At 38.1% G+C, this 24116-nt stretch overlaps 1 protein-coding gene across 3 annotated transcripts in view; it reads right to left on the reverse strand.

Moving 5' to 3' along the window:
• CHCHD3 (coiled-coil-helix-coiled-coil-helix domain containing 3) overlaps positions 1–24116 on the reverse strand; it is a 276805-nt gene that overhangs the window by 173208 nt on the left and 79481 nt on the right. For all 3 annotated transcript variants that reach the window (XM_059171889.1, XM_059171888.1, XM_059171890.1), the window contains exon 4: positions 3202–3319. In XM_059171889.1, the coding sequence (XP_059027872.1) occupies positions 3202–3319 (118 nt within the window). The remainder of the gene's footprint in view (positions 1–3201; positions 3320–24116) is intronic.

The raw sequence follows: 24116 nt of genomic DNA on the forward strand, positions 1-24116 counted from the left end.
AATGGGGACTGGGGTGGAGTAGTTTTATTTCACAATACCAACAACACATTGGCTTTGTTTCCTTTTTCCTAGTTCTCCTGAGAGAGAGCTTTCCAATTCCTTCCAATGGGTGTGAACCCCAACCTTTACATTCTTAGAGGCTGCGACATCTGAACAAAGAGGAACAAATCGATGTCTGACCATCACTCAGACAGTCCCATATATTAGGTTTAAGATGGCAGTAAAGGGGGCCCAACCTCGCAACAGAAACATGCTGACGTTCTCAGGGTGACTTCCATGAATCACGGGTTCTGGGGTTGCCCACTTCCCCAGCTGAGGATCAAGGGGCTGAGGGACAACATTAGACTTAAATCACAGTCCATACCGCACGCTCTACAAGATGGTCTGGAAACCCAGACTGGACACATGTCAGGGAAGAAAAAAATGAACTTCATACTCTCTAAATATTACACGTGCAGGAATGCTTATTTCCTTAGAATTTTTTCTAATCGTTGACTGTGGCAAAATATACATAAAATTTGCCATCTTAACCATTTAGAAGAGAGAAGTTCAGGCAAAGTACATTAACACTGTTGTTATACAACCAATCTCCAGAATAGTTTTCATCTTGCAAAACTGAAACTCCAAACCTGTTAAAAAAGTGCGCCATTTCTCCCTCCCGCAGCCAGGGCAACCACCCTCCCATGTTCTGTCCCTACAGATCTGACTAGTCTAGAGACTTCATCTAAGTGGAATCCGACAGTATTTGTCTTTTTGTGACTAGACTATTTCACTTACCAAAATGTCTTCAAGGCTCATTTATGTGGTATCATGCGTCAGTTTCTTTCTTTTTTAAGGCTGAATAACATTCAATTGTAAGTATATAAATTCCATTATAAGTAAGTAACATTCCATTTTGCTTATGCATTCATCTGTTGATACACACTCGGGCTGCTTCCACCTTTTGGCTATTGTGAAATATGCTGCTATGAACATGGGCATACAAATATCTCTTTGAGACTCTGCTTTCAAATCTTTTGGGTAAATACCCAGAAGTGGGATGGCTGAATCATACAGTAATTCTATTTTTAGTTTTTTTGAGAAAGCACCATAATGGTTTCCATAGTGGCTGTGCCATTTTACATTCCCACCAACCACATCCTTGTCAATACTTGTTAATGTCTTTTTCTCTGATGGTAGCCATCCTAATGATTATGACGTGGTTCCTTAGTAATTTTTATATTTTCCAAATTTTCTATACTATCCCTGTATTATCTTATTAGAAGAAAATTCAGTGAAATACAACCATTAAAAGTGATCATACAAACATATATTTATTAATAAAGATCTTTACCTTAAAGTCTAATTGTTTTTAATATGCAGGTTATTTTAAGAGTTATATGAGGCTATGTATACTATCACCTATGTTTGGGGAAATACATATAAACACATTGATATAAATGTTTTATACAGATTTAGTGGAATGTGGAAAGGAATATAAAAGTAATAAACCAGAATGTTAACAGTGATTATCTCTGGATAGCAGTAATTTAAGTGATCTTCATATTTTTCCTATTTACTTTCTGCTCTTTCCCAACGAATGTTTTCTTTAACAAATAGTAACAATACAGGGGGTTAACCTTATAAGTAAGTGGGGAATCATCAGGGTACCTAAATTACTGTGGGGGGTCATTTTGCTTTGGCCATGAACTACCACTCAGCTGTCTAAGAACACTCAAGCCAAAAGAAATCAACTATAATCCTGTCACATAAATTCTACTTTTATTCCCTAAATTCTATGAGGGCTCCATCTGGCTAATATTATGATAGGTGCTAAAATCTGGAAGATACTGTTACTCGCCATCTATATCCTACAACCCCAGAATCAAGAAAGGAGAGACCTTCAAAACAGCTGTCCCCAAACACTTCTTTCTTGGTCCATCACTTTTGTTCTGGCTTTACTGTCTACCCATTCATGCTGGACCCTGGATTAGTCTTTGGAGAAATGGATTCACTACACATCGGCTTCCTTTTATTTTCTCTACTGTCACATGACCTCTCCAAGAAAGGACCAAGGGAAAAAATACAAGAGAATATAAATTAACCCTTTTCTTATCAATTTGTAAACAATTCTCAATTGCCTACCGAGATAGGGACAACCCCTCAGTCCTCCATCCAAAGTTCTCCCTTATATCACCTCAGTTTACCTCTCCGCTGAGCTCCCAACTACACTCCAAAGAACACTAACGGTTCTGATAAGTGACATGTGCGTTTCTAGAAGGCTGAAGTGGGAGATAAGCAGTCAGGACCCTAGACTTCAACCAGAGCAGCCCTACTTTGACCTAACAATGGAAAATCGTCTAACTTATGATGCACAAAGAAGACAGAACCCTTACTCAGCCATTAAAAACTACATTTCAGAAGAACATTCACCGATTAAAGAAAATGTTCATGATGTTAAATGCTATATGCAGCATTGCTCAAATTCTTCTGTATTCTCATACCTACAAATTCGAAACACATTCTAAGTATGTAACAAACCTAGGAATAAACATTTTCGAGAGGAAACACATCCCAGTGTAAATCATGGTCATGTAAGAATGAGAGATTTCTGGGTACCTTTTAAATTTTCTCCCTTCTATTAATAATCATTTATAAACATGTTTATTAATCTTTGCTTTTAAAAATTTTTTTCAAATAGTTCTTTAAAAAAAAAAAAAAAAAAAAAGGATCCCCTTTCTTTAAAAAGATTGTTCCCAGAAGACTTTGCTCTGCATTTTTCCCTTTCTAAAGCACAAAAAGTGATTGATCAAACCTTACTCACCTTTGCCAGAGACTTCCCAGACTAACATCTGGTGGCAGCATACAGGGAGACAAACAAAATAGCTGCCTGTCCCAGAGGTTTCAACGATGAAATCAAAATCAAGGGAGTGGCAGGGAGAGCAAACAAGCAATATCCCTTCAGGCAAGATGCATGTGCCACTGTCTCCCTGTTGATCTTTACTGCAATAATTCTCGAGTCACCTGCCTTAAAAAGTCCTTCACAGTTAATCTCAGCAAATTGTCAACAACTTGTAAAAGGCAAAAAACCAAGAAAATTTAAGCAAAGAGAAAGAACATGCATTTGTCAACACTAAAAGCTGGCAAGGAGTGCTTAGCTTTTCCCAAACATCAGCGATCTCCTTGTAGACAAGACGTTTCTACTAAATCTTTAATACCCACCAGGTGCTTTGCCTTGGCTCGTTCTTCTTCACTTGATATCCGCTCTCGAAGAATAGCTCTGGTTAACTGCTCATTAGCAAAAGCCCTCTCTCGTTCTAGTTCTTTGCCTTGCTTTAGTCTGAAAAGACAAAAAATTATTTTGTGGATTGTTATTTAATGAAATACTTAAATAATAAAAAGAGAAGTAGCCAAAATCACCTTGACCTATAATTTACTAAAAGCAGGTATATTTTCTAGTAAGTCCCCATGCAGTCTCTACCCAAGCATTTAAACTAGTGGAGTTCAAATCCAAGAATAGTTATTTGTAAGACTGTTAAATTAGTTTTGCAAAGTTCTTCTTATGTAAAATTGAAATGTGGCACCTAAAAATTCCATTCCTGGTGCCTCTGTCTGTCCTCTGGTGACACAAGCAGTAAGTCTAATTAACAAGTCATCTACAAGGCAAATATTTTGAAAGTAACCGTCATCTTCCCTTCAAAATTGACCCATTCAACTGTTTGTTGAATACACACCAGCCCATGCATAAGACCCTGATGACACAGTGCTACACAAGAAGGATGGGTCCCTGTCCTCATGGATCTTACATTACAGCAAGGAACTAAAAACATAATTAAGATGTCTTCCCCCTCCAGATGAATTACTCCCGTTTTCCAAGGATCCTCATATGCAAAAATGGCCAGACCTTTGAACAGCAGGGATCCTCACTTCTGGAATGACTCTAATTTGTCTCTTAGCCCCACACCAAATGTAACACTGTGGACATAGTCTAGAAAAACAAGACAGCAGAACTTCACCTCCCAAGATCTGTATACAATACTAATTCTATTAATGAGGCATCTGATAGCACTGGGTTTATCGGTAACCTCATCACACAATTACAACATATTAAGTTACAATCCACTTAAAGCCCCTCATTGTGCATGAAAAAGATAAATTACTTTGGCACCAATTTTCACCATAATGCCTGGCACATAAAGGCATTCTGTAATCACTGAATGAGAGTACATTTTAGTCTAATCTTATGGACAAAGATTTTCTGATTGCCTTTTCTTCTCTTGAGAGAATAAACCCCTCTATACCATCATATCCCCAAAGGTATAAGCGAAGCTTTAAAAAGAAAAGGTAAAATCGTTATGTTGGTATAAGTGAAATTCCAAGTGAAATCTACTTTGTAAGTGGGAATGATGAGCACCAAACTGAATTCAATACTAGTCTATTAAATTTTAGTTTTAAAAAGATGTTTGAAAAGAACTAAATAAAAACTTGTTACTATTTTTAAGCTGCCACATCATCCAGATACTCTGAAATTCTCAGGTATCAATTACAATCAAATCTCATTATCATCAATTATAATTAAAAATATAACCAGAGGGGTGCCTGGGTGGCTCAGTCCCTTGAGCATCTGACTCTCAGGTCATGATCTCATGGGTCCTGGGATCGAGTCCTGGGCTCCCCGGTCAGAGGGGGTCCGCTTAAAGACTCTCCCAATGTGCCCCACCCCGCATTCTCTCTCTCTCTCAAATAAATAAATAAAATCAGAAATTACCTTTAAAACATACTCCTAAAAACTGAACCTGTTTTTATGTCTTGAATAAAGATGAAGAACAGAAATACATTAAAACCTATACTCTGAAATTCTCTAATGCAAAAAGTAACCTCTAGAAGCTTTTCCTTAAGCAGTAAGTACAATTACACTTACACAAACCAAATTTCTCCATTATTATTTCCCAGTTCAGCAGCATCAATGCTATCAGTACAGTAACTCAGCGGACGTGCATAATCATAAAAGAACACGGATAATTAGACGTCTCGTTTTGTGGAGAGCAGCAGTTCTAAAAGCATCCACAGACCTCAGTAGCAGCGGCATCCATGGGACCGTGTTAGAAATGCAAACACTCGGACACCACCCACATCTACTGAATTAGAAACTGTGGGGGTAGTGCCCCACAAACTGCTTCTTAGTAAGTCCTCCAGGTGATTCTAATGCATACTGAAGTGAGAGCCACAGCCCTCAATTACCAAAATATACTTCAACCCACGTAAGTCCTGGAGATCTATAAAAGGAGAGTAACAACAAAAATGAAGTGGTTCACATAAGGATGATGTGCTGGTAACTGCTGAGGTTACTGTATCAGATTACAAAACAGTGCAGTTAAAGCACTGCACTAGCATATCACCTACCAGTAAAAGATATTACCTAGGTTACAAGTCAGGTGGAAACTAAACTAAAATGATAAAAATTACTATCATTGCATAGATCACCTACTACACGTCAAGAACTATGCTGAGGACTTTACATACATATGTAAACTGTTTTAAAAATAGCATTATTAATTCATTCACATAAAATGGATTCTATACAAGTAGATTTTCTCATATCTACCACATGTGGTATATCATAGTTTAAAATACTACTTAAATAATAATAACTATTTTTCTAATTTAGTTTACTTGCATAGGGTATCAATTTTAATTACAAAGAGAGTAAAAAGGAGCTCAACTTAAAAAGTTTTGGCAAGTTAATGAAAAAGAAGCAAAAACTTGGGCACAAAAGCCTTCAATGTTATAATAAAAGTAAAGATTATCAGTTTGTAATACCTGGTACAGATGCACAAACTTTGGAGTTGGGAGTCCTGGGTCCAAATCAAGGTTCTAGTACATACTAGCTGAGTCAATACTTGAGTTAACTTCCCGGGGTCTTGTTATTCTGAGTAAAATGAACCACTATAATACCTACCTTACCAGGACCTATATACACAAAACACTTAGTCTGAAGCACTCAACACTTAACATGGTTACATAATAGCAATAATAATAGTGCCCACTGTGGGGTCAGGAATACAGAAAAAGCAGTGGTTTTCTGGAAGGAAGAAGAAACTCTCCCCGTTCACCATGACTAGGGATGCTTTATCTTTTCCATCCTCCTTTTTTTCCAAATTTTCACTGATAAGAAGTTCTGCTTTGAAGACATGAACAGACATTTCTGCAAAGACATCCAAATGGCCAACAGACACATGAAAAAGTGCTCAATATCACTAGGCATCAGGGAAATACAAATCAAACCCACAGTGAGATACCACCTCACACCAATCAGAAAAGCTAAAATTAACCAGTCGGGAAATGACAGATGTTGGCGAGGATGCAGAGAAAAGGGAATCCTCTTGCATTGCTGGTTGGAATGCAAGCTGATGCAGCCACTCTGGAAAACAGGATGGAGGTTCCTCAAAAAGTTGAAAACAGAGCTACTCTACAACCCAGCAATTGCACTATTGGGTATTTACCTTAAAGACACAAATGTGGTAATCCAAAGGGACATGTGCATCCTAATGTTTATAGCAGCAATGTTCACAATAGCCAAACTATGGAAAGAGGCTAGATGATGTCCATCAACAGACGAATGGATGAAGAAGATGTGGTCTATATATACAATGGAACATTATGCAGTCATCAAACAAAAAATGAAAGCTTGTCATCTGCAACACCATGAATGGAACTAGAGGGTATTATACCAAGGGAAATAAGACAATCAGGGAAAGACAATTATTATCATACGATCTCACTGATATGTGGAATTTGAAAAACAAGACATGGGATCACAGGGGAAGGGAGGGAAATACGAAACAAGATGAAACCACAGAGGGAGACAAACCACAAGAGATTCTTAATCTCAGGAAACAAACTGAGGGTTTCTGGAGGGGAGGGGAGTGGGAGGGATGGGGTACCTGGGTGATGGACATTGGGGAGGCTATGTGCTATGGTGAGTGCTGTGAATTGTGTAGGACTGATGAATCACAGACCTGTACCCCTGTATACATTATAGGTTAATAAAAAAAGGAAGATCTGCTTTATTTTTATTATCTTCAAGGGCTTCCAAACTTAAAAACTGACAATGACTTGTAGCCCTATCCCTTCATATGCTCCCTCGCTTCTTTCCCACTTGCCTAAACACACACACACACACACCCTTACATATATATGTCTGTGTCTGTATATATAATGTCATAGGTAATAAATTCTTATTACCTATCAGTAACTTTACTGTGCAATCTAATAAACCTGTTTTTTCAGCTTTAAAATATGATGGTTGAACTATATAATCTTAAAGTCCCTTGCAGGTAAAAGTTTTACAAACATGAAACATTAAATACATTATTCTCCATCCCATAAAAACTCTTGAGAAGTTGGTAGCAGAAGATAAATGAAACAAAGGAATACTACCTCCAAATTTGATCATTTCCACTCAGTGGGCACTTATATTTCTCATCTTATCCTTAGAGTTTCCCACTACTTAATAAAAACTATGAACTAGGTAAGAATAAATGGGATTCACAAATTCATTCAATATATATTACTGGGTGAAAGACTTATTCTGATTACTGAGAACAAAATGGTGAGCACAAGAGACAGTTCCTACCCTCAGGAAGTTTAAACCCTGATGCATTTTTTTTTTTTTTTAAGTGAGGTTGCTCTGAAACGATATGGATGGGACCAATATCTGAACTGAAATCTGAGGATATTAACTGAGCAACCTCGAGAAGGAGAACGTGTTTTAGGGGAGACATCAGTCGGGTCCTGAGGTACTGAGAAAGGCTTCTCTTTAGAGCTCAGTGTGTCCCGGCTGTTTCAGACACCAAAGGCTGAGAGACCCAGAGTCACTGAGGGAACACTGTTAACACACACATACACACACAAACACACAGACACACACAATTATCAATAAAAAATTGATGAAAGGCTTGGAAGAGTTTCTGAAGCTTAAAACTAAAAAGCTAAAAACTTTAAAGCTAAAAACCTTACAATTACAGAAAAAAATTTTAGGGAAAAAAGTCTAGAAAAATTTAGAAGTTCTGCTTCCTTTCATATGATTTTGGAGGGCAGAGTTTCAGATAGATGTATCACTAAATGAAGTTTCCTTTTTACTTCAGAAGTAAAAGCAACAGAGGAAAAATTTCTAAACTGTTGTATTCCTAATTTCCCCATATCTCTCCTCCATGAGATTCACTTAGAGCAATACATTTCTTCTAATTAGTTTCCTCTTTCACTGATTCATGTAGATCACTTTCCAAATGTATTGCAAAACACACACACACACACACACATACACAAACACATACACACACACACACACACACACTGCCTGTATATTCAGAAGCTCCCAAGTCTTTTCAGAGCTTCTTTTCCGGGGCTCTTGGTTTGATTGTTCTATCGAGCTATTCTGCTCAACGGCCATCTATGAAAGGTTGATGGCTGTGCGATCATCTCATTTTTCTCTCTGAGCCAAGTGAGATGACCCAGCTTTCTGGGCCTGAGTGCTACTGGCCCAATGGTGGAGCCACACATCAGAGCCGGGTTGTTCTGGAAACACTCCACAAGGCAAGCCAGTGAAGTGCTCATTGACAAGAGAAGGCAGCAGTTTACTGCTTTGAAGGTCCCTGTTAGGTGAAAAGGAGGCATAAGATAAAACGGGTCTTTGATTATTAACCCGGGTTGCCAAAGCTTCAAGAATTATCTCGAAATAAAACTAAACAAACCAAGCATCCTAGAGAATACATTCCCTTTATTTATTGGCATTCCCCCACTTATTATTTCAGATCTCCTGGTCTAATATTATTCTACATTAAGCCCCTGATTTAAGTTTCATTTAAATCTCCTTCTTTTAAATACCTATCTCTCCTCATTTAAATTCTCTAGAGTTTTAAGCAAAGAAGTAGGAGTTTAGTGTAAACTTTTCTTATTTGCATTAAGTAATTGGATAGCTTGCCTAAGCTTAATGAAACAAATACCAGGCAGCTCTGCCCTTATACCTCAAGCCCTAGCAACTTAGCTGTTTTTCTCGGTATATTCTCAGTCAGGTGAGAGATTTAAGATACACCGGCAAAATGAATTTCTAAAAACCAGCCAAATCTCCTATAATGAATTATTACAACATGTCCTTTTAAATGGAAAGAAAAAGAGAAACCCTCATATACATTCAGCTTTCACAGATATCTAAAATCTGGTCCTACATGTTTCCGTTTCTATATAAAAACCAGCCAATATTATTTGATTCCAAAGAACTTAAAGATTTCAAGAAAGTGGGAAGGGCATTTTAAAGATAGCGCTAGCTATGCATTGTTTAATGTGATCAACCTCATTACCCTCCAGGAAGGAGGCGTTTCTATCCTCCTTCTTTCACAAGAAAAAGACTGAAATGTGCAAAAGCACATGGGAGACATAAAATCACCGGATCTGATTTCCAAAGCTGTGCTTCTTAAACCTCCTAAGGAGTCAACCCCTCGACAGGAATTCGATCCCACTGCATTACTCACCTCTGTGGTCACAGAAGGACGGTTTGTAGATCTGATATTATTCATAATTATTTTTTAAAAGCTCATTTTTTATTTGACTGCACTATAACAAATCAGAGTTTGCCAAACTCAAAATTATTACCAGCCCTTTCCCAAAAGTGGCTTGGCTTTCAGGGGCCCTAACTGTTTCTCTGAACCTGGACACTGCTCACGTGACCATACATAAACACTCAGATTTATCTTCATATAGGCTGACACACAAGTAATTCTATACAATTCTAGCTTAGAAAATTACTTTATAATTTAATGTATAAGGCCATTATATTACTGAGGAAAGATGACAAGAACCTCAGATAATGAGGGAGAATAAACTGGAAATGAAGATTGTTAGAGATACAGTGATTTGATGAAATGATTTATCTACAACTGAACTGTGACCATTTTACAGAGACAGTATCTGCAAAGTATTGCAATGCACTTGACTCGGAAGACTATTTCAAACACTGGAAGAGAAAAATGAGCGACTACAACCTCAAAGGTCATTTCCAGTGCTAATGATGAATTTTATTTTAATGCATCATACTTTGTCAGAACATGCTGAACCAGCATTCAAAATACTGTTTACTGTTCATTTTTTAAACAGAAAAGCTGAGCTGGGTAATTCAACAAACTAATTATTAGACTATTAAGAATAATGATGGAACAAGTATACAATTTTTTAATAGTAAGACTTTATAAAAATAAAAGAATATAAGAAGCTTAATACTTCTCCACTCAAATTATTTCAAATATTGGAAACAATGTTTGTGCATTGAGGTTTCAAAATACACACACACAGAGGAATATACATTAATACAGCCATGTTACAGTCATATATGATAGCTACGTGTCTGTAAGTAACATTTATATGTATCTATATGTAATATCTTGATATACAACAGATAAAGAGTTAGTATTTAATAATGCTGACATTTGGGCCAGGCATAGGTCTAGGCACTTGTCAGGTGTAACTCACAACCCTATGGAACTGATTACTATATTCTGAATTAGGAAGTGGAGACAAAGAGAAGTTATGTAAAACCAAAGCATTTGTAAGTTAAATAGCGCCTGGCTTTGGCAGGCATTCAATAAATATTTTTGAAAGAAGGAATACAGAGCATGAGTATAGTTTAATATTATAGAACATAGGTATTCTTTATATAATTGTAATTTTGCAATAAAGGGCACTGTCTTAGAAAGCTGAAGGACTGCAATCTAGCAAAGCATATAATAAACCAGTATTACTTAACCAGCATTACGACCTGGCTTTGAATATAACTAAGAGGACATTTATTTTGGTCATCTATGTTTCCTGGATGGCTCAGCGGGTTAAAGCCTCTGCCTTCAGCTCAGGTCATGGTCCCAGGGTCCTGGGATAGAGCCCTGCATCGGGCTCTCTGCTCAGCGGGGAGCCTGCTTCCTCCTCTCTCTCTGCCTGCCTCTCTGCCTGCTTGTGATCTCTGTCAAATAAATAAATAAAATCTTTAAAAAAAAAATAAATATCATTTAAAAGGTCATTCAGAATTTAACAATCAAGATTTCCTTCCTTTGCACAAACATATTTTTTAAAAGTGATTTTAGCTTACATTCAAAGGTAGTCATCGTCCGGACATTTTCCTGCAAAGCTTCAAAATGATGCTGGAGGGAAAATTCAGCCTATAACAGAAGGCTCACAACTTCTATTGGGGATTACCCAGAGCCATAATCCTAACCCGCCCCAAACCCCAACCTCAGATGACTGCCTCCCATCCCATATCACATATTATTTTGTAGATAGAGTTCCTTTTTCAATTCTCATTTAGGGAAAAAGATCTACCTGTCCAACTTTTCTAATACCATTTTCTTACTGAATACATTCTCTATGAGTGAAAAGTATATTTATATTTGAAAAGAATTCTGATTTTTTTTAAGAATTCTGATTTTATTCTCAAATTAATGTCACCATATCCATGGCTCATGCACCTCCTTGTCCCTTGGAAATTCACAATTAAACTCCGCAGGAGGAACTTACAGGACAACCTGAAGCACCTTTGCCTTCCCTCTCCTAGAAGGACCTACAATCACTTCTTTATCTGGCTTAAGCTGACTATTCAGAGGCATCTTAAACCAAAATAATCAACTTTTTATTTTATACATCAGTTGTTACAATATTCAAAATACAACTGGACAATGGTCAGAGTAGAGATACAGAGACACCATTAAATTGTAGATATCAGTAGGGCTTGAAAACCAACTGTTTCATAGAAGGAAGAGGAAGAAACAACCCTGCATGACCTGAAAGTATCTATACCTTTGTTACTTGACTAGAAAGTATCTACACCCCAGCCTATAACATTCCTTTTGAGGTTGCTGGGCGGGTTTATGTACTGAGATGCTGGAGGAAGATAACCACAGGGTCAGCTGGAGGAGAAAGGGTCTAGGGCACAAATGTAGGCATCGCCGGAGCAAATCCCCGTCATCAGCCCCCGTGGGACACAACTTGGACAGGGACCAGTGACAATGTGAGCCGGCATCCTCCTGTAGACGGAAAACTATGACCTCCCTGGATCAGTGACCTAAGATACAGGGGAGGCTCTCGTAAAGAAGACTCAGCTATGAAGAAATGACAGCATTCTCACTATTTTTAAGTATACGAAACACGCATCAAGTCTTTTACAATGACTTGCTTCTTCTTCATAAAAGACACAACTCACCAGGATACACTTTTTTTTTTTTTTTAAGATTTTATTTATTTATTTGACAGAGAGAGAGATCACAAGCAGGCAGAGAGGCAGGCAGAGAAAGATGGGGAAGCAGGTTCCCTGGCAAGCAGAGAGCCCGATGCGGGGCTCGATCCCAGGACCCTGAGACCATGACCCAAGCGGAAGACAGAGGCTTAACCCACTGAGCCACCCAGGCACCCAAGATACACTTTTTGAAATTATGTCCTTGTCAAGTTGGTAAGTTTGGGGAAACTTCTGACCAGAGACAGAGAGAGAGAGAGAGAGAGAGAGAGAGATTACCGTTCTCCATTCTAAGACTTGCAGAGGAAAAAGAATCAATACCTGTTTTCTATTTCAAAGAACTTTCAAGCTTCAACCAAACTGCAACCTCTCACCCTCCACCGGCATTATGCCTCTGGAATGTACAGACACACACCTCACTAACTCAATCCATCTCTTTTATGGGAGACGCTTTAATGTTAGAGCTTAGTGGATTCCTCTATCAAGCCCAGAGTAAACATTTTTAAGAAAAGAATGATGACACAAAGTTCTTTATTTTTCTGTTTTAAATCAAGTAGCCTTTGAATTTCTGGTTTTGACTAATATACTGAGCTGTTAATTTGACTGACACATAAAGGTTAATGACTTGTTTTCTAAGCTGTGCTTGTCATCATATAATCGTGTTTCTTTATTCTCGTTAGTCCTTAGAACCCTGAATCGTACCTTTCCTCCTATTTTGTTTGTACACTTTTGCCAACCCATTAATTTTTAATTCACTTATTAAGGTTCAAAAAGATTACTTTTAAGTGTACGTCATATACTACACAGCTCCTGAGGGGGTGGGTGTGTCTGCATGTTAACACAACCTGGCAGCCTTGATCTTTAAAGGGGCAATGTGGCCAGCCACAATTATTAAGAGTACAATAACTAATACACTTACCTTTATTTCCTCCGTTTTATATTATGTTTACGATTAATTTTACTTTATCTTTTTTCCCCTTCCTTCCTTTACTATATATTCTCTTCCCCTCTCAAAAAGCTCTAGTATATTTTTCTATGCAGTTAGTGGTCATTCCTTTCCCCTCACAGATACATCATCCCCCTGCTATTGTTTAAAAACACAATTCCTACTATTTTCTCAACCACTACCCTCTGCCAACTCAGTAAGATGAAATCATTTGAATACGCTGACTTTTCCCCAGAATCCAACTCCTAGTGCTATTGAATTCCTACAATTCTTGAGCTCTCTCTTCAAGGCTTTCTCACCAATTTCAAGGATCCATATGAACAGTATCTCTATTAGACGTCCCTGTGTACCATTCGGGCATACAATGCAAAGACTGCTCCTCGTGGGTGCTTCCTCTCCTCTCCACCTTTCCTTGTATTCAGATCTGCTGTAATGAATTTGTTATTTGGTTAGAATTCTCTTAAGTATTTTCCTAAGATGGTCTACTACATCAGATACTTGTCTCTGACTCTCAGCTTCACACCCCTCTTCTAACCTCAGCTTTAGTGATGTGAGAGCCATCTAAGCCATACTTCTGCTCCGCAGCTGGGTCCCTCTTTCACTCTGCCCAAAGAGGGTGCCAGCAGGAGACTGCAAGGCTGGGGAGAGAAAAAAGGCACTCTCCTGTTTGCTGTCTACTTCTTTCAGCATCACTCGGGCCTCACTATTTAATCCAGTTCGCCCACACTTGCAAAGATCAACCTAACTGCATCCCACGCTGGAGACTTCAGCCCTACCAGGATGCTCCTCAAAACCAGAGTCCCCCACACACTGGCCTCTCCTCCAAGCTCAGAGACAAACAGCAGTGCCACCAGCCAGGAGGCACCTCGTCCCCTGAGGCTGAGCAGCAGTTCACAGAACTCCTCCTGCAGGTTCAGTGTTTTATTCAACTGCGGCTGCTTCCCGCCAGGGCTACCTCTGGGACACCTGCAAGCTGTGCTGTCCAACACAGTCAACAGGAGCCACAGAAATGGGACCACTGCAAACTGAGATGTGCTGTCACAATAAAGGACACACTTGTGTCCTTTTTTAATACTTAGTAGAAAACAAGAATGTGTTGTCACTAATAAATTCAATGCTAAAATGATGGTATTTTGGATATACTGGGGGAAATAACATATCTTAGAATTCTTTTCACCTATTTCTTTGTACGTTTTTGACCTACTAGACCGATTTTATTAATAGAAATGTAATGTGAGCCATCAATGTAAACAGCACTGCCTTAGGACTCTTCTGTGTTGTGGGCTTCCTCCTGCCTTTTCAGCCCTTATATACTTCATTAACAATTCTTATATTAAATTCTCTCTGTAGAAGCAACTGATGAGTTTTGGCTCCTCGATGGATGCTGGCTGCTAGCCAAAATAATATTTCAAGAATAATAAACTCTCAATATCCTCACATGCCCATAGGTCCTTTTTTTACCTGACAGGCAAATGAGAGCTCAATACAGAATTCAGGAGTTTCAGCCTTGTTTTTCTCAGGAATCCTGACAGTCTTCCCACCTTCCAGCCTACAGGCTGGCAGAACCACACTGATCCCATCTCCTTGATAAATGAGTGGTTCCTTCTGCCAGGCAGCTTATAGGATCTTCTCTTTATCCCTAGAGTTGAAAACTGTTAGGGTCCATGAGTCGGTGCGCGTCTGCTCTCATCAACCCTCTGAAACAGCGAGGTCCTGCCCTGTGCAGACTCCAGTCTATCTTCAGCTCAGGGAAATGGTTTATTCCATTCACTGTTTCTCTATCTCTTCTGTTTATCTCCATCTACGATTTAATCTTTCATCAATTATAACATGATGGTGTTACCTTCCCCATCGTTCAGTATCTACAAAACCAAGATGCACCTTCAAATCGACGTATCTTATAATCAAGTAGCAAAAGCTGCCAATGCCACAAACATCAAAAGCACCAGTAAAACACTCCAACAGTTCTTGCTGGAAGCACCTTTGTGGAGTGCTCCTCTCATCTGTCTTTCTGCCTGGCTGCAGCGCCCAGCAAGTACCTTCTTTTCATCTGCCCACTTCCCAGGGCGTAGGCCCAGATGCTAGGCTGTGTTTAGCAATGGTACCTGTTCCACGGTGGGGGACCAGGCAGTCTCCACCCTTGGGACCAGGTGGCAGATCACCAGCTGAGTTTTCAGGCACCACCCCCTCACCACAACCCCCACCCCCACCCCAGTCAAAGGAACCAGGAAAAAGTCTCTCATTCCCATCTCTCTCCCAGACCAGCTGACGGGCATTCACACAGATGGGGACGCACTCTGGTGATCCTTGCTCTGCCCAACTAGCCCACTGGCTCCCACCTGTCCATCACACACTCCTCTAACCAGCAGCAGCTGGGAATGAGGCTGAAATTGAGACGGGAGGATGGTGGACATGCTTTAGACTCTTTTAAGCCTCCAACTCCCTAATATCGTCTCCCCTTTTGACATTACTCTTCTATTTTTTATTCTTTTTTAACGCTAATGGGTTTGTTAAAGCATTTTAGGGCAAAGTTTAACTGATTAAAACACTGGATGAGGGATGTCTGGGTGGCTCAGTTGGTTATGCCGCTGCCTTTAGCTCTGGTCATGAATCCAGGGTCCTGGGATCGAGCCCCACATAGGGCTCCTTATTCAGCGGGGAGCCTGCTTCTCTCTCTGCCTCTGCCTGCCACTCTGCCTGCTTGTGCGTTCTCTCTCTGACAAATAAATAAATAAAATCTTAAAAACACAAACAAACAGGGGCGCCTGGGTGGCTTAGTGGGTTGAAGCCTCTGCCTTTGGCTCAAGTCATATCTCAGGGTCCTGGGATTGAGCCCCGCACCGGCATGGAGGGGAGCCTGCTTCCTCCTCTCTCTCTGCCTGCCTCTCTGCCTGCTTGTGATCTCTCTCTAATAAATAAACAAAATCTTTAAAAAACAAACAAACAAACAAAAAGCTCTGGATGAAACAGTCCAGGGTACTGTAAATTAATTCTTATAGAAATAATCTCCCTATATCGCCTTTTCGCTATAAGCAGCATTTTCCTAAAAAGAAACCTCAGGGTATAACACATCTCCCTTGTACTATAAACACTACGAAGTTTTCATACATATAACATATAATATGTAATATATGCATGAAAACTATTAACACCTACACAATCAGATAAGAGCAATTTCACGTAAGGACAGAACAGCATGGCCCACTTCTGCAGCTCATAACAATCAAGCATAATTGAAGGACAGGTCTTAGGGCATCAAGGAATAGACAGAATGCCTATATCGCAGAGTGCTGCTTTGATTAAATGTTGCACAGTAGTAAATTCAAGATTAAATTCCCTGGCAAGCACCTATTCTATAATCCTGGTGAAATGTGCAGCCAGTTGCCGCAAAGGTCAGCCTGAGAGAAGAGTGACGTCCTCTTTGGAGAGCTGAAGAGCCTAATGAAGTTGTAGGTGAAACGGAAAGACAACCCCCCCCAACCCTCCACCAAAGGAGTAGATGCTGCAAGACCAATTCTGTTCTCAGAAAACTAATGGAAATCCACTACAACAAAAGGATGCATGGTCTCTTAAGAACCAAATTTTACAAAAACGAAATCTTGCCATTTGCAAAGACGTGGATGGAAGTAGAGGGTATTATGCTACTCGAACTAAGTCAATCAGAGAAAGACAATTATATGATCTCTCTGATACGAGGAATCTGGAAGGCAGGGTGGGGGATTGTAGAGGGTAGGGAGGGAAAAAAACAAAACAAGTCGGGATCAGGAGGGAGACAAACCATAAGAGACTTCTAATCTCAGGAAACCAACTGAGGGTTGCTGGGGGGTAGAGGTGGGGAAGGGATAGGGTGGCTGGGTGATGGACAATGGGCAGGGTACATGCCATGGTGAGTGCAGTGAATAGTGTAAGACTGAAACAAATAATACACTATGTGTTCATTTAAAAAAATCAAAGTTTACATTATTGAGCATGGTCACAACTGTTATTATTAGCTAGTTAAACACAAACCTTAGAAAAGAATATCCATCGGTCTCACATGTGCATAAAGATGGCCCTGTATTTTTCATCTCGACTGCTCTATAATCTCAAAAGAAATACCAAGAGCTGAAGAGGCCTTGTCCCTTAGACCAAGCTCATCCTTCTGTTACAAGTTACCTTGGTCTGCCCAGCGAGTACAACAGACAACATCAGCACCCACCAGGCCATCCCCACAGTGCCTTCTCCCTAGGTAACAGCAACCAGTTTGCATGGCTCTCTGACACTACTCATCCGTTAAAAATTCATTCCTGGGCAGAGGTTTTATTTCTAGCATTCCCTATGAAATCTTGCTAAAGAAAAAACAAATTCTAATAAAAACACATTGATCTAAAAGCCACACTAAGCAGTACACTGGATTTCATTTAATTTTCACCTTTAAACAGAACATGAGAGAGCAGAAAAGACGTATCACAAGAGCCAAAAATGTGAAATTCTGTAGGACTTCACCTACTCTCATTCTAGGGTTCATGTTCATTTCCTTCGCTTGATAGTCTCCATCTCTGATTCTAAAGTAAAAAAATCACAGACGTACTTTAAGAAATAAAAATTATTACCATTCAGAATTCACATCAAAGATAACAATGAAAGAAACAAATGGAGCCACCAGAAATGAAAATGCATTGAAAAATACTTTTTTTTCCCCCCAAATTCAATCTGTGGCCCCTAGTTTAGGAACAAGGACTCAACCTGCAGGAGCCGGAGCAGGACACCCAGGCCTTGCTGGTAAGGAGTCTACCAGAACACAACTCCAACTCACTCCAACAAAAGGCATTCAGACCCAGGTGGTCCTTTTACTCTCTGGTCTATTTCATTTATTATTGTGAGTTCTGAAGATTTTCACATACAACTTATGCCATTTAAATGGAAAAATGTGCATAATATTCAACTAATAATATTATAATAGGTACCATTTAGGGAGTACCTCCTTGTGCCAGGTATTTTAACGGGTGCTTTATGTACATTATTTTATTTAATCCTCACAAAAATCCCACAGAGTAGTAGTTATTCACCTTTCAGAGCTAAAGAAACTGAAGCGGAGAGAAGTTAAATACACTGTTCAAATCACGTTAAGAAAGGACGTGGTAAGATTTCTATTCTAGCTTTCTGACTTTAAAAACCATGTGCTCATTACTATACTACATGATCTTGCCTATGCGAAATCAAAATGCTTAAAACCCCCCCAAGTAAAATGTTCAGTGTTCCGATTCAATTATATTAACATACACATCTAGTCTTTCTTCCCTCCCAAACAAAGCCCTCCATCTTTTGTCATTTTGGCCATAATGCAACTGTGAAAGCAAACACGGGCGGCAATGTTACATGGCAACAAGTGGCTAACAGAGGATCCGAATGTGCCTCCACTCCTCCCCCTACTCATGGACACCCGAGGTTCAGAAATCCTGCTACAGCACTTTCCCAAAGGTATCATCTGTATATAAAATGACATTAAGTGAAGAAGCATAAACTAAAGAGTACAGCCACGTTGATTACGACTACAAAATACTACGTATGTGGGGTCTTTCTCTCAGAGTCAGAGTTACCAAGACTGCAGAGGTAATACATTAACATTTCAGTTAACATAAACAGCCATGCGGTCCCCTTCATTGATCTGCAACATAATTCTAAGTGAGAAAAGGAACTACGGTGTTGCAATGAGAAGGGAGTGTGCACATCAGGCTCTTGAGCCAGACCATTTACTCCTGGGCCGCCTATCCAGAAGAAAAACACTGTGGGTGGTAAGCAAAGCAAGGGGAAGGAACTACAAGATTAACTACAGCTAAAAACATCCTGGGCACACTGCCTACCTGTTATATACAAATGCTTAATAACGGAAAAACTTCAAAATGATTAGGTAAACCACATCTACTTACACAAATAAAACTATTTCCACGATGTTAACAACCATTTCTAAATTCCAGCTATATTATTGGCCTGAGGAACTAAGGCTTTTTAATTATGCAATATTAGTCACTGACACAGTGCTCCAATCCCACGCAGCACGAACCATGTTAGCTAAACTAACAAAATGAATAATTTAACTCTCAGCCAGCAGGAATTCACTATGCCACCTTCATTATTTACTTCACAATACCCATTTCTGTTCTTTTTGAAATAACAGCTGTAGGTGTTCAAGATGAGCCCATGGGCTACTTACAAGGTTTCTGATCCACTATCACAGGAAAATTAATTCATACCCCGTTCAAAAATATTTAAGTAATCAAGGATGTTTTAAAATCAACCTACACTCTCTTACTGAGCTCCCTCATTAAATTCTAACCCATTAAATGTCAATAACCCTAACGTATAATATAATCAGTGTAATCATACTTCAGATAAAGCTCATAAAATGTGGTATTGCCACCGCACAAAAAACAACGTATCTCATCAACTGTGTATTTTCAAACCTTTTACTACTTGGCTTTTCCTTATTGCACCAGGAAAAGGATTTCATTTCTTTTTCTTTCTTTCTTTCTTTCTTTTTCTTTTCTTTTTTTTTTTTTTTAAGGAGGAACAATTTTAGACACAAAATGCCTCTATCATTTTCCTTCATGGAAGAATTTTATGGCTTCTCACTGTAACTAACAGGGTTGTGAAAAGCAGCAAGAAACCAGATGCGTTCATAGCAATCCAGAACAAATTTGGTCACAGACACCAAGGCTTGAACTCGATCACTCTCTTACACTTGCCGAGTATCAGAAGTGTCCCAGTTACCCCACAGTTCACAGGAAGCCCATCTAGCTTCGATTCTACAGTGATGATAGCCTTCACGGAGATTTGAAAAATGGTCCCTGAATTAGATACTTCAGTTTTATAAGCAGCTAGAACTGTACTAACTCATATTCAAGTCCTAGTTAGAATAATTTTAAAGATAAATAAATACTGTCAAGGAAGAAAAATTTCAGGGAGAACTATAAATTTCATTACGATATATAGCAGATGTTACGTGGAAGATGAATATTCATTTCATCTGGCTTCCACTGCCATCCATTTTATCTTTACAGTGATTTCCAAATATCCCAACTCAGAATGCTTACATTGTACAAAAATGTAAGTGCAACACGTTTGTGGTGCAAACAGTTTGTCATTTTTTTTGCTTAGTTCAACATGACTAAGTTTGTTAATATATTTTGACAGACTTGCATAACATCCTAAAATGTTTTGAACAATGCAGTTTAGGCCGCAATGCAATATTAATGAGTGAATAATGTTCTTGAATATAAGGTTTAATATTTAATGACTCCGAGTGCTGCCTGGATTTGATGCAGAAGAAAAATGTGGTTTGGAATCACTGCATTTATCAGGGGACCTGAGAAAAAGGACTACGGACTCCAGGCAAACCTTTAACCTAAACTTTGAGCTGGGGTCTCAGGTGTGAAATTGATGCTTCACCAACTGAATTTCTAGCGCTTATCAGTATTCACAACATCACACCATTTATCAAGTGTCATTCATCAGAATTTTTAAATTACTAGGAGCTCACAAGTCTGTGCCAAGAGGTCGAAAAAGGAGGGTTATCATAAAGGGAACAGTGGGCAGTCCACATTCAAATACATTTAAGAATCAAACCTGCCAATTGCATCAACATATCAATTTGATTATTCCTCTTTTTAAAAATGTGTGAAACTATAAAGTATTAACTTCAGATCAAGTAACTTACCTGCTTATCTTTTGTAAAGGCTAAGTGCCTAATCTTAAGGATGATACAGTGAAGTTAGTTCAGTGTGTCAATCTAATGCACACATTACTGGCCTTGACTTACTTGGAAACAATCCTATGTCTTAAAACTAAGCATATGAAGAGCAACAAGAACGAGATTTATTGAAAGCAGTGAAGTGATACCCCAAACCACATAACTGTGAAGAAAGGGCAGCAAAGTACTAACTGGAATGTTAATATTATCGTGCTTTTAAAATGAAACACTGGACGCCTGGGTGGCTCGATCGTTAAGCGTCTTCCTTCGGCTCAGGTGATGATCCCAGGATCCTGGGATCGAGCCCCACATCGGGATCCCTGCTCAGCGCACTTCCCCTGCTTATGCTCCCTCTCTCGCTGTGTCTCTCTCTATCAAATAAATAAATAAAAACTTTTAAAATTAATTAATTAATTGATTGATTAGAAGGAATTTTATAAAATAAAATAAAGCACTATTCAAAGGATGAAAAGAAGGCCCAGTTTCCAATATTTATCTGCATTCACAGTTCACAAGAGCCATGTCAGTAATCACTAAAACATTAGAATCAGAACATTTGAATTTAAACCTCTACTCTGCCATACTGAATTTATCAGCAAAACCTCACTGAGTTGGTGTTTTTTCTTATAAGAAGTTGGAAATAACCTTATGTCAAATGATTGTTGTAGAATCAAATTAAATGACAATGTTAAGCACTAGGTCATACTCAAAGCATTACACCAATGTGAGTAAACACAGAAAAATCTATGAAACATTTCCTGAGCAATTACAATGAACCAGAAAGGGCCTGCAAGAAACCTTTCCTGGATTATCACTGTGGTTGTTAGAAGAGAAAGAGCAGACAACAGCAATTTCTATGCTGCTTCATTTACCTTCTAGAAAAAAATAAAGGGAGAAAATAAACAAAAAAATAACAAGAATGGAGAGAAAAAGAGACGAAAAGCACAAAATGGCAGAAATAATTCTAAATATATAAGGATCATAATAGGTGTAATTTGGACTGAACTTGCTAGTTAAGTCACATATTGATAGACTGGATTGTAAAAATCCACCTACATACTGTTTGTAGGAGATACAGCAAAATTATTAAAATACAGGAAGACTGAAAATAAAAAGACGGAAAAATGTAATTAGTGAACTCTTACCAAAAGCTGGTGCAGCTATATTGACAAAATAAACTTTAAGTGTCATTACAGATAAAGATGACTACATGATGATAACAAGATTCAAAAGGAACAGATATAATGTTCAACCTATAATAACATAGCTACAAACTTTATAAAGCAAAAACTGTCAGAAATACAGACAAAACTGACAAATCCACTATCATAGATTTAACACAGCTCTTAACAAAAACTAGCAGATGACACAGTATAAAAGAAAGAAAACATAGTAAGACTATAGATTTGAACACCATTTTTATCTAATGTACATGTATAGAACCCTATTCCCAACAGTTAGAGAATGCATATTCTTTCCAAGTGTACAATGAACAGTTTCATATATTAACCATAAAAAAGCAGCAGAATGAACATATATATGGCTGAAATGCTTTCTAACATCTATATTTCCATTCATTTTTTGATAGTTTACAAAGTATCTTCTCAATTTGGAAAAAGGAAAAATTATCAAGTGATGATGCTCTACTATTCAACTTGATATACCATGTTTTAACCATTAAAGTACATACTGAGCATGTATTATGTGCTTAGAATATTGTACCCCCAAAAAAAGAACAGTGTACAAAACTTACTAAAAAATCAGTGACTCTAACATCAACAATGATGTCATTCCTTTGTTATATCATAACATTTATATAATGCTATTAAGTTAATTCTATTCTGTTTTTACCAGATCAGCAATTGTAACAACAATTATTTCAAAAAGAGACAAACAGAAACAAAAATGCCTTAAAATATCTACTATAGAAAACTTGAAAAGTTTGCCAATGACAGGTAATAGACTTCATTACTATAAAATCTTAATTACCACCATAATCAGTGAGAGTCAATTTTTTTTCTGTTAAACCATTTTAAAAAATTGATGTTACAAACTCAATGAAAATTAATTAATTCCTAAGCACTGGTCCTGACGCTCCTGCAGGTAATGATAGTGTCTCTTTAAGGGAACATAGATTCAGTAATTAGACTTCCCTAAAGTGTGAATAACTGAGAAAAAAAGCAGAGAAATACTCATTTGGCACTTTTTTCCCACCTTAATCCAAGAATCTATGCTAAATTACAGTAGCTTTTATGAATATTCTCTTTTAAAAAGTACTTAAGAGCAGCTCAGTATGCTTAGAAAAATGGCAGGAAGAATGCACAAGAAATTGTTAATGATGGTTACCACTGGGGAAAAAGAAGGGTATTGGGCTGAGTTTTTTTCAATTTTGCGATGTTGCCATTGTTATGTAAATGCACTGTTTAAATAAGACATTAGAGTAATACTGACTAAAAGAAATACAATGAAAGTTACAAATGTAATTTAAAAACTGCTAAAGGCCACATTAAAAAGGTAAAAAGAGCCAGGTCAAATTAATTTGAACAATGTATTTTATTTAGCTAAATACATTCAAAATAATTATTTCCACAAAATAATCAATACAATTAAAGAGATTTTTTTTTTATAAATTAAAGAGCTGTTTCATCTTCTTTTTTCACACTGAGTCTCTGAAATCTGTATTTTATACTTAGAGCAAATCTTAATTCAGAGCAACCACACTCCAAGTACTTAATAATAACTTGTGGCCATAGGACACCACAGGGCTATACTAAGTCTATCTTATGTGCAAGTATATCTATGTACAAGTTAGGTATTTTTCTTTCTAGTATTTCAAAGCAATAAGGAGGTGCCCACTAAAAGCTCTCTCTCTCATCAGTTCTCAGCTCATGGCATATTACTGTTTCACTACTTTCTCTAAATAAATAAATAAATTTTTTTTTTTTTAAGTAAAAGGGCCAATACACAAGAATCAACCATTTGGCATTATTATCAATTTTACATTTATATTAACTTAAAGGGTTATTTTCTTCAAACTAGGAGTTGATTATTTTCAACCACTTGTTAATCTGATAAGAAAAAAAAAAAATGCCCTATCTGTTCTCACACTTAACCCTTTTGGAACTAGGCATGGCATACCCTTTAAGAAACATAATCAATGGCTCGTGCAAAAGAAAACAAAGCTCATCTAG

The sequence above is a fragment of the Mustela lutreola genome, chromosome 4 (genome assembly GCF_030435805.1).
Source record: "Mustela lutreola isolate mMusLut2 chromosome 4, mMusLut2.pri, whole genome shotgun sequence".
Lineage (NCBI taxonomy): Eukaryota > Metazoa > Chordata > Mammalia > Carnivora > Mustelidae > Mustela > Mustela lutreola.